General features: G+C 42.1%; 1 protein-coding gene across 2 annotated transcripts; it reads left to right on the top strand.

The window, feature by feature from the left end:
- Window positions 1–1693: 1693 nt before the first annotated feature.
- LOC306798848 (b(0,+)-type amino acid transporter 1-like) lies at window positions 1694–11403 on the top strand. 2 transcript variants are annotated; one of them, XM_079299166.1, is made up of 6 exons: window positions 1694–2475; window positions 4071–4204; window positions 6864–6993; window positions 9288–9412; window positions 9834–9921; window positions 10971–11329. In XM_079299166.1, the coding sequence occupies exons 1-6, from the start codon at window positions 1714–1716 to the stop codon at window positions 11202–11204; spliced, it is 1473 nt and encodes a 490-aa protein (XP_079155292.1). In that variant the 5' UTR covers window positions 1694–1713; the 3' UTR covers window positions 11205–11329. The 2 variants fall into 2 exon arrangements, with proteins under 2 accessions (XP_079155292.1, XP_079155293.1); XM_079299167.1 differs by lacking the exon at window positions 9834–9921 and having other exon boundaries at window positions 11142–11403.
- Window positions 11404–15639: the final 4236 nt, after the last annotated feature.

Genomic DNA, 15639 nt, shown 5'->3' with positions numbered 1-15639 from the left:
GTGAAATGTGTTAATTTGCATCCTTGCAGTACAAGGTGTATGTTTACTCTCAGAACTCACACCTTTGCTGGGAAAGCTTAAAAAACCTGCTTGGCAGATAAGTTTCCCCTTACCCCTTTATCAGCTGTGAACTTCCATAAGGCCTTTGAAATTAGGAGAAAAGCAGCTGGCATCCATTTCCTAGTGAATACTAGAGGGGTGATATTATGAGTAGCTTCTGTAATCCTTTATGAAACCCATCAGACTTTTCTCATTATTTCCTTAATCTAATAATAACATTTATACTCTAACCCCCACTACTTTTTAATGAAATTTGAGGCTTTTTTTCTTCTTTATAGAATTTAAAGTCCTTCAACCTGATGTTAAAATTTGAGGAATTTTATTTGGTTTAGCATGAGAAATTATGCAACTTGTATGCTTTGTTTTCCTTGTGGACCCATGAGTTTTGTTAAGGGTCTATGAGTTACCCTGGACTCTTCTTGCAGAGAACTGCAAAGCTAGTCAGATTTTTTCTTTTTTACAAAAAGGCAAAGAAAGAGAAGTCTAAATGATTTACAAGAAATTTTTAGGGAAACAATAGAAATATTGCTCTACTCATAGTCATGCCTTTTTTTAGCTCAGATGTTTGGAAAGGACAAGATAGTTTTAAAGATTCAAGGTCTGTGGCTGCCATGAGGGCAGAGTAAGGTTTCACCTCTAGTACTTATCACAACAGAAGTTTACAAGACACCTCCAAGGACAGCAACTCTCCAGAAACGTTAGTTCACGTTCAATGGAATCTGTGTGGAAGTTCCCTTCCTCTCAATACTTCATACACATCAAAGGTCACAAAATACACCCTCATGTACTGTAATAGTCATATTTACAGCAGAACCTGCCTCAAGGTCTGGAATTTTATGTGTTAGATATCTAAGTAAGGATCAGGGGTGTCTTAAAAACTTGTGTTATGTTTCTGTTATGTGTACATTGAAGTGTGTGTACAATGAACTGTGACAAAGTGCCCTGAATACTGTGGTCTGGTAGGAGTGTGCACACCTTAAGTACAGTGGTAAAAAGGCCCTGGAAAAATGAAACTGTAGCCTTCTCATGCTTCTCCTCCTGCACTTCCTAAAATTGGAAAAAGCCCATATTGCCCCCTACTACTGTGCAGGAAAAGAGTCTCTGGATTGTTTTTAGCAAAACATTTTTCTTTCTTTGATCAAGAGACTGGAAATGTTCCTGTTGAGCAAAGCCTTGGCATGCTGGCCAGCAGACTTGTTTGTTTGATGATGTTATGGTGAAGAATGAAAATATAATTGAGCACTGAAGTTAGTGCTTGAACATTGACTTTTAAGCAAAGAATAAAGTACAGATTTGCATGGGGACTTTGCTTAACTGATCCTCATTTCATTGCTGTTTGAAGTGTGATTTAAAGGGGATATAACCAGGATCACAGTCCAGTAATATGCTGAGTGATTTTGAGGTGGTTCTGGATACTATCCACTATCATTGCCTGCAATGAGATTCAGGGATAATCAGCTCAGTGTAATGAATTACCAAGATAAGATGGGCAATGAAAGAATGTGAAATGTGGAAGATAAGTTTGTGATTCTCAACAGTTCAGTGTGACTTTTGTAATTATTAACTAAACCTTAAAGCCTGAGGTAGTCTTTATCCAAATGCCTTAATCCTTTTCCAGATTCTCTGCTTAGAACATCTCCTCACATTACCACTATGAGGGAAAGGAAGACAATAAATCCACTCCATTCGACAGATCCACTTCATTCATCCACAGATGTGAGCCAAGGGAAGGAGAAGCTAAGACTGAAGCAAGAGGTCGGTCTGATTAGCGGCGTGTCATTAATTGCAGGCACCATGATAGGCTCGGGGATCTTTATGTCCCCAGAGTGGGTGCTGCACCACATGGGGAACCCTGCCAGCAGCCTGCTGGTCTGGGCAGCGTGCGGGCTCCTGGCCATGTTTGGAGCCTTGTCGTACGCTGAGCTGGGAACAATAATTAAAGAGTCTGGAGGAGAATATATTTACATTTTGAGGATTTTTGGTTCTTTTCCCGCTTTCCTTTTCGCCTACACTTCTGTCATCCTGGTGAGACCAGCTGGTTTGGCAGCTGTGTGTCTGAGCTTTGCAGAGTACGCCATCGCGCCGTTCTACCCTGGATGCTCATCTCCACAGGTGGCCATCAAATGTACAGCTGCTGCCTGCATCCTGATCTTAACTATCATCAACTGTCTCAACGTGAGGCTGGCCACATCTGTCATGAACGTTTTTACAGCTGCCAAACTCCTGGCTTTGTTTGTCATCGTGGTGGGTGGGTTGGTGCTGCTTGCCAAGGGACAAACTCAGAGTTTCCAGAATGGTTTTCAAGGCACGACTGCAGGTATTGGAACAATTGGAGTGGCCTTTTACCAGGGACTCTGGTCCTATGATGGGTGGAACAACCTAAATTATGTTACTGAGGAGCTGAAGAAGCCTGAGGTGAGTGAAGGAGTGAGCAAGCCTGCTGGGTTTTACTGACTTACTCCTGCTGTTAGTATGTTTGATTCTATCTGTGATTGTGTTAAGAGTGGTAATCAAGGGATTTACAGTGAGGATGGTGAGACAGACACAAGAGATGCTGTAGATGCCCCATCCCCAGAAGTGTTCAAAGCCAGCTTGTGTGGGGCTTTGAGCAACCTGGTATAGTGGAAAACACCCCTGCTCATTGCATAGAGGTTAGAACTACATAATCTTTAAGGTCCCTTCCAATCCAAACCATCATGTGGTCCTATGAAAGTCCTAAAATAACCATTGGTAGGAAAGAAATTATTAAGCAGCACTTGGATGCTTGGGGATGAAGTTTTGTCTTCGTGTTTACAGGATCTCACTGTAGACACCTAGATTTATTCAGAAAAGCACTCACTAAAATCCATAAAGGATTCTTAACACCATGTGTTTCCTTAAAGATTTGATCCATAATCTACGCTTTAGAAAATTACTTTATCTCTCCCTGTTGCATCAAGGGGAAACTTCAGAGCAAGCCAAGCCTCACTGGAAAGGGAATCTAACTCTGTGAATTTAAACATCATATAATTTGGCATTGTGCAGTCCATGCTATAGGCACTGAAGTAGCTCACCTGCATCTCACATCAGCCTTCTCTGTGCCATATTACCCCTTTTCCCAGATCAAACACTGCAGCAGTGGACAACTCTTATTTTGCAAGGGTTGTATGAGTGCAGAATTTATAGAGTGTGCTTTCCACCAGCACACAAGATTTTACAGATTAAATGAAAATACACAGTTAAATATTAACCTAAATGGCAGCAATGATCCCAGGGCAACTCTCTCCCACATTATCATGAGCACTGATATCCAGGCCCTTCCAGAGTGGAGGCACCACCATTAGGAATTGCTGTATTTTGTCCTGTGTTGAGAATGGGGAATGCAGAAATTGATAGTTCAGGTTCTTAGACACATACAATTGCCATTTCCTGATATTTTCAGTTGCATAAGTCACTGTTGATTTTATTGAGTCTTAAAATGATCTTATGGTCTTCTAAGACACAATCCTGCCACTAAGAAAAAAGAAATATTACCTTCCTAGAGCAAATTTCCTTTGAGATTTTGAGATCAACCTCATTTTGATTTAAACTGTGTAGTAGTTAAGCGTGATGCAGCACACACTGAAACTTTGTCCATGGCAGTGAGGTGTTTATGGGAAGATGCAGCACACCAGGAGACATAACACACTGATAGCAAATAAATAAATCAATACTAAAATAATTAAGAAGTATGCAAAAGGCATCTTGGGCAGCTACAAACCAAAATCTCTTTAATAAAATTTGGTGGGTTCTTTTTTTTGATTTATTTTGGTAGGTTGATTGTGGGGTTTTTTAGACTAGCTTTGAAACTGCACAAGACTGGTGTGAAAACTGCTATGTGAATCTGGATCTATGTCTCATTCTGAGGAAAAGCTTAGGGAGTGGAGGAATTTGAATGAGAGATGGGGGTGGTGGCAAAACCAAAACAAACAAAAAAGCACAGTGCAGGCATAAATGTACTGCACCTAACCCTGCTGTCATCCCTTTTGCAGGTGACCCTTCCCAGAGCTCTGATGATTGCCATTCCTTTGGTTACATGCCTGTATTTGCTGGTGAATGTGAGCTACTTGGCAGCCATGACTCCCTCTGAGCTGCTGTCTTCAGGAGCTGTGGCTGTCACCTGGGGGTGAGCTCTGCGAGGGGCAACACGGGCAGTGAAGCCCTGGGAAACACTGGGTCCTGCTGAGTTTCAGGGGATTTGAGTGTTATTCCCAGAGGGAATGGCAGGAGGACTGTCAGGCTGTGTTACAGAGAAGAAGAGAGTGGCAAAGATGCTCAGAGGGCTCCAAGGAGACCTTGTAGCACCTTCCAGTGCCTAAAGGGGCTGCAGGAGAGCTGGAAAGGAAGGTTTTATTTTTGTAGAAGTAGGACAAGCAGGAATTGCTTCAAGTTATAAGAGAGTAGGTTTAGCTTTGACATAAATAAGAAATTCTTTACTGTGAGGGTGGTGAGGCACTGACACAGGTTGCCCAGAGAAGCTGTGCAAGCCCCATGCCTGGAGACTTTCAGGGTTGTGTTGGAGGGGGCTTTGAGCAAGCTGATCTAGTGGATGGTGTTCCTGCCCATGGCAGGGGCTTGGAAGAGGCTGTTCCAAGGTCTGTTCCAAGCTGTTCTATGATTCTATAATTCTATAATTCTATGAGGCCAGGGCTGACCAGCTCCATCTGGCCTTGGAATCCAAGGTGCATCTAGGCTGCCCTTACTCCCCATTCCCTTTGTTTACATTGGGAACCTGTAGCTCCCCCCAACTCATGTTTTACTTCATGGAAAGTGTTCATAAAGGAGAAATTAAGGTCACACCGGGGCCATCTGCCCACAGGCACTGGGAATGCAGTGAGGGTACATATCCAGACTTGGGGACTGAGAAATGACCCATGTTTCAGGTATTTCCAGGGAAATGAACAGGGCAACGTGCTGCCCTGCTAATGCAGAAGCAGTGGGTTGGGAGTGAGACAGGAGTCAACTCGGTGAATCCTGTCTAATTGGCACCTGGAATTTAGAGCAGACCAGAGTCTTTTGTGTCAGTTTCTCCATCTGTGAGGAAATGGAAAATGACATTGATCTCAACAACACCTTTGAGAGGTGCTATACACAGGTTGGGTAGCCTTTGGTAACTGTAACTTCAATTGGCTTGTTTTTCCAGAGCTGCACAGAAACAATTTCTACCTTACATCAACCTGAAGTATTCTGTGAGATTAAACAGTTTCTGTGCAAAACAAGGAATTTAGGAAGAGAAGGAAGGGACCATAATTAGAAGTATAGACACCATCAGTGATCCTCCACCAGAGCATCCAGCCTTAGTCTAAATATTTCCAAAGACACAGAATCACTGATATCCCGAAATGAGTGGTCTGGCAGAAATGATGACACAGTGTATCCACAGATTATGTACTGCTCATCCTCTTCCTAAAAATTCAGCAGCAGCTTTGCTTCTGTGAGCATTTCACAAAATCTCCCATTTGAAGATCTGACTGAGCTCTTGCAGGATGTGTTCTCTAATAGCCTTTCACGTCATTATGAGTAGGAGCCTTTAAAGGTCTAGGGCTTTTTTTGAGCATGCCACAAAGCCTCACTAAGCTGCATTGTCATGAACTTTCCCTGCACTTCCTTTCCCATCATTCCTAATGAACAAGTTATTCGTGAGCTTCCTCCTTTGTAACACATCTCATTTTCCTGCCTGATTAACCTTTTCACCCAAGAGTGCAATTGAGGAAGAAATAGTGAACTAGTGACAGGAAAGCTGGGCACTCAAATGCTGGGGGACAGGTAGGGAGCCAGACTGAGGAGGGGGGGAAGGTTGTGGCACACAAGCAAGAGATTGCAGCTGCTCAGGCCATTAAGAAAGAATGGGAGGAGTATAAAGAAGCCAGAGGAGGACTTGTCACATTTAAATGCATTGATTCCCTGTATGAGGAATACTGCTGGAAAGAAACATTGTTCAGTGGTGAGAGGTACAGCCACAAAAGGAGGTCAGGAAACTCTTCCCAGCGTTTCTTTGATGACAGTGATTTAACAGCAACCACAGGTTTCAGTTTGCTTGTAAATAAAGTGTCTAAAAAACATTTGACTTTTGGATTTTTGCCAATTAGATAAACAGAGTGTTTGTGTATGTGATAATTACCCCAAACACCAGCATTTATTACTCAATTAATACTCTAATGTTGCTTCACTTTTAGGTGAGAAAATTATCATTCCTTCCAGATGTTTACCTTGAACTCTGTAACTCTGCTACTTCTTCTTTTAAGGAGAAAGAGAACCAGAACTATCTGAACTTGTAAAACCAAACATTTGGAATTCAAATAATTGCTTTGGCTTAAGTCTGATTCACAGAAGAGCAGTAATAGGTGCATGTGGAATTAAAGGGTTAAAATCCTATGCATATTCAGGAAGAGGTTGTAATGCAGAATATTTCTTCCAGTGTGATGGGAAAAGGTTTTCTGTGATTTCCAAGCTAATATTATTGGTTGTGATAGCAGTATCTTCAGGTGTTTTGCCACAGCATCAGTACACAAAAAAGGTGTTTTTGCCTGTTGTGACAGCTTTGTACACCATTGCAGTGTGGACAGAATATATATAGCAAGAAGAAAACCTGACAGACAAGACAAACTTACCAATCACTAAATCTTACAGGAATTGCAAAGACACTTTAAATCGTTAGAAAGACTTCGGAAAAAAATTCGGGATAATGCAGAAATAATGGAGGGATGAAACATGTCTGGTTCTACAGTGAGTATTCAACAAATGTGTGAACTGCACCTGATGCTGTGACCTCTTTCCCACCTCAGGGACAAAGTGCTGGGCAGCTGGGCCTGGCTGATCTCGCTGTCGGTGGCTCTGTCCACGTTTGGTTCCTCCAATGGCACGTTCTTCAGCGGGGGCCGCGTGTGCTACATCGCTGCCAGGGAGGGCCACATGGTGAGCACAGAGAAAGGGTCTGCCCTGCTTTGAGCAGCTCCACCTCCTTGTGACACTAAAGCAGAGAGGAAAGCACTGTGTGTGCTCAACTGGCAGAGTGGTAGCTCTTCAAGGGGTTTGTTCCTTGCTCGAGGACTTTAATCCTCATCCCTTTCAACTGTAAGGTATATATTATCTCTGAGATTTCTTCTTCAGTCAGGTACTTTCAAAAATATATTTATTCACATTTAGTCTGACTTTTAAGAACAGCTTTGAAATGAGCCACTCAAATATTGCTGCACTGGAGCACCAGACAGGCTGTGGGGTGACCTAGTCCATATACCTGCCAGGGAAGGGAGCCTGGCCATGCTTGAGGGTGGTAAGGCACCTTTGCTTGCCCTGGGAAGGGAGCACAGCACCAGCCAGCTGCCTTTGCATGTTATACTGACTGCACAGGTTGGTCTCAGGGGTGTTCCAGCCTTCTCATGGGTAGTCCAGCCTAGATGCAGCATAGGATATCTCTGCTCTTCAAGCTTCATAGCAATTACAAGGTGACACCAAGCCTTACATCTCTCCTAGTTTGGGTTTACCATTGGTTTTGTAGGTAGGCCAAATCTGGTAACCCAGTGGAGGTCAGGCTGCTACAGCTCCCTCCTCTCTGGTCCAACCAGTAAGTCCAGCATGTATTCCCAGTAGCCACACACACCCAGACACAGGTATGAAACATATTTATGTACACACATACATACTTGTGTAGCTGTATATATACATACAGATACAGCAGGGAGCACAGAGCTGCACATACAGACATACCTGGGGCTCACACAAACACCAGCACTAACACCACCAAGGACCTTTCATTCCCTCTCTGGCTGACCAGGGGTCTATTAGTGAGCAATACATATAGAAACATAGGTATATCTGGACTCAGATACTCAGCCCCTGGATCCCAGTCTCTCCAGTTGCTGGTACCTGGGCACACAAGCCCCCAAGGTTGCTGCCACATCCCAGCTGCTGACACAGACACCCTCACTCACAGCTACACCTCCACACACACTTAACCACACTGCTCCACAAAGAGGAGAAAAAAGGCTGAATTGCATTTGCCCTCTGTTTTCAGCAGGCCTCTTGTGTTCCTCCTGAATCTCTCTGCTGTTTTTGGTCCTTCCCACCCACAACATCTGGCATTTCTGTCCTCAGGTGTGAAGGCACTGAAATAGGTTGCACAGAGAAATTGTGGATGTCCCTGGAAGTTCAAGGCCAGGCTTGATGGGGCTCTGAGCAGCCTGGTCTAGTGAAAGGTGTCCTTGCCTACAGCAAGAATGTTGGAACTAGATGAACTTCAAGGTCCCTTCCAACCCAAATCATTCTATGAATCTCTGATTCCACATCAGCTCTGCTCCTGGTTCATAGCTGGGAATCTTGTATGCATATGAATGATCAGGTTGGTGGAGATGACTGGACTGGTGGTTGCTGGTTTTGGTGGTTCCTGGTTTCAGTGGTTGCTGGTTCCTCAACTTCTCACTCTCAGGATAGTTCCTGCTCTATTGTGGCAAGCTCTGTGCTAAGTACACAGATGGTCTGAATCTGACCATACCAGATTATGAGCTGAATGCTTATGTCATTTCTCAGACACTCATCTCTAGCAAAAATCCTTGCATGATATTTTGGATGAGAATAGAAGAAAAAGAAAAGGAAAAAGAAAAAAAAAAAAAAAAAAGAAAAAGAAAAAGAAAAAGAAAAAGAAAAAGAAAAAGAAAAAGAAAAAGAAAAAGAAAAAGAAAAAGAAAAAAATTAAAAGCAGCCTTTGTCATTAAACTTTCCCAATGAAATGAACAATAAGGAGGCTACTAATCCTGAAACAAATCCTGGTTTAATTTGTATTTACATAAATGCTTCAGGAGCAGTCCTTGGCTCATTTTCCAGTCATCCCAAGAGGAGTCAAGTCCCAGAGAGATGTGACAGAGGGCAGAAGAGTGGGTCCATGGCAAAAGGTCCTGATGGTGGCCAGGAAAGCTCTAATTTGACTCATTCTGTCACATCAGTAGTTTGAAAACCTCATTTTGCCTGCTCAAACTAGGCATATTTCATATGAAAACAGTGAGACACAATGAAAATACCCTTGAAGGAATTTTCTGTATTTATATACAGAAAAAAAAAATATTATATACAGAAGTTGGTCTGGTTTTATATGGTGCTTATTTGTTGATTCTGAGTGGCTTTGGATGTAGGCAAAGCTCCCACCAGCAGCTGAGAGGGATGAGTAAGGATCTGATCCATGATATGATGATGCAGTGTTTTGCTTTGTTTTTCAGCCAGACATTCTGTCCATGGCTCACGTGCGATGCCTCACGCCCTCCCCTGCTCTGCTGTTTACATCTGCAATGTCTTTAATAATGATAATATCAGGAAACTTCACCAGTATTGTGAACTTTTTCAGGTATGTGTGTCCAGGGTTTTTGTTTGTATCCCCTGTGCACCTGGATTTTATATTGTTTATAAGTATTTTCTTGCATTATCTTTTTGAGCCAGAGCTATTGCTTTCTAACCAATACTGAGGAGAGGAGGAGGGAAGGAAAAATAGAAAGAGATTGGTACCAGCACCTTTGCAATGCATGAATGCTCCTGTTACTAGAGATTTAACTGGATATGATTCACCCCCATTGAATCAGTAATGTTCAGATAATTCTAAAGTTCCCATTGTTTATGCTAGAAAGGAAATTAATGGAAGAAATACGATATTTATATCAATATTCACCTTTGTAATTGGAGATGCAAACATCTGGGATCTGCAAGGCAGGATTGACATTCCTGGATGATTCCAAGTTTAAATGCTGTCTAATGTTTTTCTTTTCTTTGAGTTTTATGGCATGGTTTTTCTATGGAATGACTATTTCTGGGCTCCTGTATTTAAAAATCAAGAAACCAGAATTGCCAAGATCTTACAAGGTAAAGTAATAACATAAAACTCTCAAATATTTTCCTGTATTGTTCAAATGACTAAGAGAACATTTAGAGAAAAGAGTGAGCACTGATGGCTTACAGATTTAATGTGGTTGTCCTTCCCTTTTAATTTCAAGTTTTATGTCAGAAAAGCCAACAAGGGATGAGATAGTGTGAACATACAGGAATAATCAAGGTTGAATTCTCTGTCTTGATAAGCTAATAATGCCCTGTCTCCTCAGTATGAAAATATATCTACCATATCCTCTTTCTTTCTAAAAGATTTAAGTGGTAAATGAAGGATGATTCTGATCTACACTGTAATCACCTGTTTATCCTTGGAGGATAGCCCAGGTGTAGGTAGCCCTTGCAGAAGAAAAAATAACTTAGGTGGAGTGCCCCAAGTTCTTTGAGATGAAAACAGGTTTGTTCCTCACAAAACAGATAAAAGGAAGGAAATCAGGAGTTGTGTTCTTCCCCTGATGCCATGAATGAGCTGATCTGCAGTGCTCCCTCAGTGACTGAGGATTATTAATGAATGCACAAACCACCCTCTTTGGAGGAATAGTGGCTTCAAATTGAAGTGTAAATGCTTTCTGACCAGGTTTACAGAAATTGCCTCTGAGATTGCCTGTCCACCTGTCTGTCAACACATGGATAAAACTTTTTGTGCAAGGGTGCTAAGGTGCAGTTGATTTGAATACAATTGCTCTGTGTTTTGTCTACAGCTTGGCTTTTAGATGCAAGGTAGTAGAGAGAGCAAGAACTAATCTGGCACTAAACCCAGAAATTTGCATCTTCAGGTCTAGGAGGGCAGGAAAGACCAGGGATTAAAATGTGATATGGTGGTGCAGCTCTTGCAGGGATATTCAGCCTTGGAGTAGGGGTAGGCTGGGAAATGGAGATGTCCAGATTAACTGGATTAATTTCTAGGTAATACCTCAGGTTGCAGAAAGGTTTCATCTAAAAAGCCTTCTGCAGAAGTTCCAGGATTGTCCAGAAACACAGAGATCCAGAATTACATGACTCCTTATGCTGATGTTTTGCTTTCACAGGTCCCAATTATCATCCCCATAATTGTGCTGATGGCAGCTGTGTACCTGGTGTTAGCTCCCATCATTGATCAGCCCCAAATAGAGATCCTCTACATCGTCCTGTTCATTTTCAGTGGCATCATTTTTTATTTTCCTCTGGTTCACTTTAAGTACCACCCTCGCTTCTTACAGACAGTCACTTTACACCTCCAGTTGTTGCTGGAAGTTGCTCCAACTACCAGGGATGCAAACTGAGATAACATCCTCCCCTCACGTGGCTGCCTGCACCTCCTGGTTTATTCCAGCACCTTGGTTTTCAAGGCTCAGAAAATATTCTTCTGTAAAGAGCAATGAGTAGAATGCAAATGGCACTAAGTGTCCAGGTGAGATGGAATACAGCTATGACTCCTCATGTTTCCCTAAAATTCTGGGGGTGTGTTTTTCTCCTTTTCAACTCTGCCTTGGTTAGATTCCAAAGGAATGTTTATTTTTTGTATTTTTTGTCACAAAAAAGGGCTGTATCTCAGAATTTTATCTCATATTTCAAGATAAAAGGCAGCAAAAGATAGACAATGAAATGTTGTTCCTATAGCAGGTTGGATCCCATAGCCATTCCTGACAATGCCTTTAATTCATTACACCTAGTTCTGCCCATTGTGACTGCAGAACTTCTCAAATCAATAAAGCAAGGGCTCACCTTGCATGGCCACAAGAAAGAAACCCTTCTTCACTCAGGTATTCATTCTGGGAAGATTATGCTTCTTCCAGTTCCAGTTGCACAGTCACAACAGTCCTTTCTCTGTCTCAGAAATCATCCCACATCTCTCACAGAAAACCCTCTGACATGAGAGAAGTGCTTTAAAGCTCTGCCAGTTTACTCAGTTGAGAATGCACTTATCATCTGGGATCCTTCCCTTCTTGATGAGGACACAAGCAGCATCACTCAAGTACCAACATTCACCCATCTGCTTCCTGTGATCCCCCTGAAGACAAATAACTTATTTTTTGACAAAGTGAAGGGAAAGAAAAAAAACAACCAAAAAAACCCTAGAGCATATGTGCCAGCAAGATCCTCTGCCTAGGAATTAAAGAAACCACATACTGGGGTACATTAGGAGAGGTGTAGCCAGCAGAGCAAGGAAAGAGTCTCTGTTTGGATTTAACACCTGAAATCATGCATCCAGTGTTGGGCCCTGTGCTCAAGGTGGAGCTGTGCAGACCACCTGGGCCCTTCTTTGTGTGCAGAAAAGTGCTGAGATTTCAGTTCTCTTACATTTTCTACCACAGCAATTTCCACCAATTCCTATGATTCCAAAGGCACAGCACTAAAGTCACAGGCTGTGCTCTCACCCACACCTAACACACTGAAGTCACTGTTGTTTCCCATTATCCTGAGGTGCAACTGACTTTTTCCTGCTCTAGGGGAAGGAGAGATATATATAAGCTGTTTTCTTCACATTTTTCCAGATGATTCCAGGGTGAGACCTGTCCTGTCATAGACTAGAAATGCCTAGGAGTTAGTCCCTAAAATCTCTTGTTAAAGCACTGGAAATTAACTTTCTGTCAGCATTCTTCTATAGAAGCTGCTGCAATCCTTCTACCTTTTACCTAACTTGCTATGATCCTACAACAGTCATTGATCCTCCAGGCCTCCTCCAGCCCATCTCAGAGCTGTGCATCTGATTACTATCTCCTTCTGCAATGTCACCCCTCCTGTTCCTCTGAGTGGTGATACAGCAGCCACAGGGATGCACCAACAGTCTGTTTTTCCAAGTGTATGATAATGGATAGGACAGATGCCACCCATCCAAATCCTTAGCTTAAACATTGCTTAGGAGGATTTCCTTCCACGGATTTTTACTGGAGTTGCCAACAAAGGCCAATGAGGGAGAAATTTTTTCTCCTGAATCCCTTGACAACATAAAATTCTTGGGATGTGTCTCTTAAAGGAGAGGATGTTCTTAAAAGGACTGATGATGTTAGCAGTTCTAGGTTACCTTCCCCCCACTGCCCCAGGCTTTTCATCTGATGTCAGGGAAGCTTCTTAAAGGAGCTGCATCTCAACTACTTACCTAAAAAATAGAATAATAATTTTTTTGATTATAATTTTTTTGAACACTCTTTTTTCTACCTGTTTATGAAGCCTATCACACAGGGCTGTGCTCTAATAAAGAACATGAGAAGATTTAGCAATTTGAATAAATAGACTTTATATGTTACTGCTTTGTGTATGGATATAGGAGAACTGGAAAGCTGCAATTATCATACTTTGCACTAATCTCATTTTCTATAGATATTATTGTAACAAGATGTTCTTTTTCATTTATGTTGCCTAGGATTTGCAGGTGTTTATAATGCCAAAACAAGATGCTGAAAGCTCAGAGAATTGCAAGATAATTACAATAAAATGGGCATTACAATGAAGTGAGTTAATGTGTCTGTTTCTGTTTTTCATCCAAGAAAAACAATTCCATAGAAATTTTACTGCATGATCATAAACAATCATCATCAGGCTTATCTCTCCTTGGTCAGAAGGTTTAACAACGTGCGTGGGTGTTTATATGTGCATACACTCATTTTTCAGAATGATTTCTTATCTATTCAACCTCAGGATATGTAAATTGGAATATCTTTTTCCTTCATGAGACATTTACAATAGAAGTGCCAGGAAGAGGCAACACATCCTGGCCATTTATTCCTGCAGCACAGTTGCAATGTGACAATGGACAGAGCTCTGTACCTGCAGCTTGTCCAGGTTATACTACAAGATCTTATTGGTCCTGCCTGTTTCCAAAGCTCCAGATCTCTGTGACCTGTGCTTAGACCCTTTCTTCAAGGGCTCAGAGGAAAAATGGACTATTACCATTGACCTCAAGATAATTGTAAGATCTCTACTTCACCTCAAGACCCTGAGCATAATTGACTCCCATCTTTCAGCTGGAAACCTGCAGCAAGTTGGGAGTTTTACCTTGGTGCACAAAGCTGAATTCTGGGCTTTTTTATGACCTCCTCAGAAGCATCAGAGAAGGACTACAGCTGGGGAGAGTAAAGGACAATCCAGTGTGTGAGAGAGCACGCAAAATCCTCCTTTGATTTTCTAGTCAGGCATGCTCATATGCCCAAGTTCAAGTGGTTGCTATAATTTGTGACAAATTTCTGATTGGGTGGGACAGAGCAGAATTCATGATGACTTTAATTTTCCTCTGTTCAAGAAACAGTTCACCCACTTATACTGGGTTTATCTGAACAGTTCCCAGCCAGTCAGAGAGTGTGGTGTTTAGTCTCTCCTGCTCTTTCCTGGGACATAAGGAGTCAAAAATACTTCACTGGACTCTCTCAGCAATGTTAACTTGCTCTCCAGGTCATCACACTTATGGGATATTCTCCCTTCAGAGATGAAATAAATACAGTCAGTTCTGGGAGTCACAGACCATTCCAGTGTGGGTTGGAACTGACCTCTGGAAGTCTCTTGTCCAACTTCCATCTTGAAGCAGGACTATTATCATTAAAGAAGGTTACCTGTGCCTCTGTCTCTTCATGTTTTGGAAAACACTGAGGATGGAGAGTCCACCATTTCTCTGCACTGCTCTCTGGATAAAGAAATTTTGCTGAAGTTCAATCTGAACATCTCAAGCTGCAGCTTGTGGCTGTTGCCCTTCCCTATATCACCTTCTACTGCCAAAGTAGTTGGTTCCATCCTTTTTGTAGCTCTTAGTCATGGAGCTGTAGGTTGCTTTTTTTTCTTTTGCCAGACTCAACAAGCCCAACTCAAAAAACTTCTTCATGTAGGCAAAGTGTTCTGGATCTCTGTCTTGGGAGCTCTTTGCTGAACTCTCCCCAGTTCCTCTGCTTTCCTTTTGAAGGGGTCAGAAAATTGAATGGAACATTCTCAGTGTGCCCTCACAGGTGTCAAGTCTACAGAGACACTGACATCCCTTGGTCTGCTTAGGTACCTTTCCTAATGCAGGCCCCTGTGTGTAATCCTTTCAGTCAGTCACTTCTGAGAGCTTCAGCTGACTTAGTTGGAGGCAACAGGAAACCCTTACTTTGTACAGTTGGTGCTCTTATTAGAAACACTGTCTAGGCTGTGATAAATCCAGCATCAGGATGACTCAGTCTAGCAGTGCAGGGGGATCTACATCTTGCACTTTAGCATTTATTGATTTGTTAGTTGGATACTGTCAGGGTCGTTGTGTATGTGACTCATTCCTCATGAAGAAGAGCTTTTACTAAAAAAGGATGCACACCCACTGTCATACAATAAATGGGTGGTTTTGAGTTTGTGAACTAGCAGTGAGATTAATGACTAGTGAAATAGCCTATCTGCTTTTAGAATCAAGCTACTATGTCATATTTGTCCTCAGAGACAGTGAACCCTATGGCTTGAGTATCTGGCAGATAAATGATCATCTTTTCCTTCTAAAGTTTGGTCATCAGTTTTTATTGTTTAATTTCATGGACTATGCCCTGGTTTCCATGCAGTGATACAATGCAACAGGGGAGCTGAGAACAGGGAAAATAAGAAGTAGCTTGAAAGAGAGTTACTGTACATGCAAGTCTTGGCTTGTCTGTCTGAATTACCTATGTAAAATCCAGACATGGGCAACACCCAAACAGCAAAGACGTGTGCCCAGAATTTTTGAAATGACAGAATATTTTTTTTTTTTTGCTAAGCAGTAATTGTTTTCCT

The sequence above is a fragment of the Erithacus rubecula genome (genome assembly GCF_903797595.1).
Source record: "Erithacus rubecula genome assembly, chromosome: 2".
Taxonomy (NCBI): Eukaryota; Metazoa; Chordata; class Aves; order Passeriformes; family Muscicapidae; genus Erithacus; species Erithacus rubecula.
The sequence above is the reverse complement of the archived record's forward strand: the minus strand, read 5'-3'. Positions and strand labels throughout refer to the sequence as shown.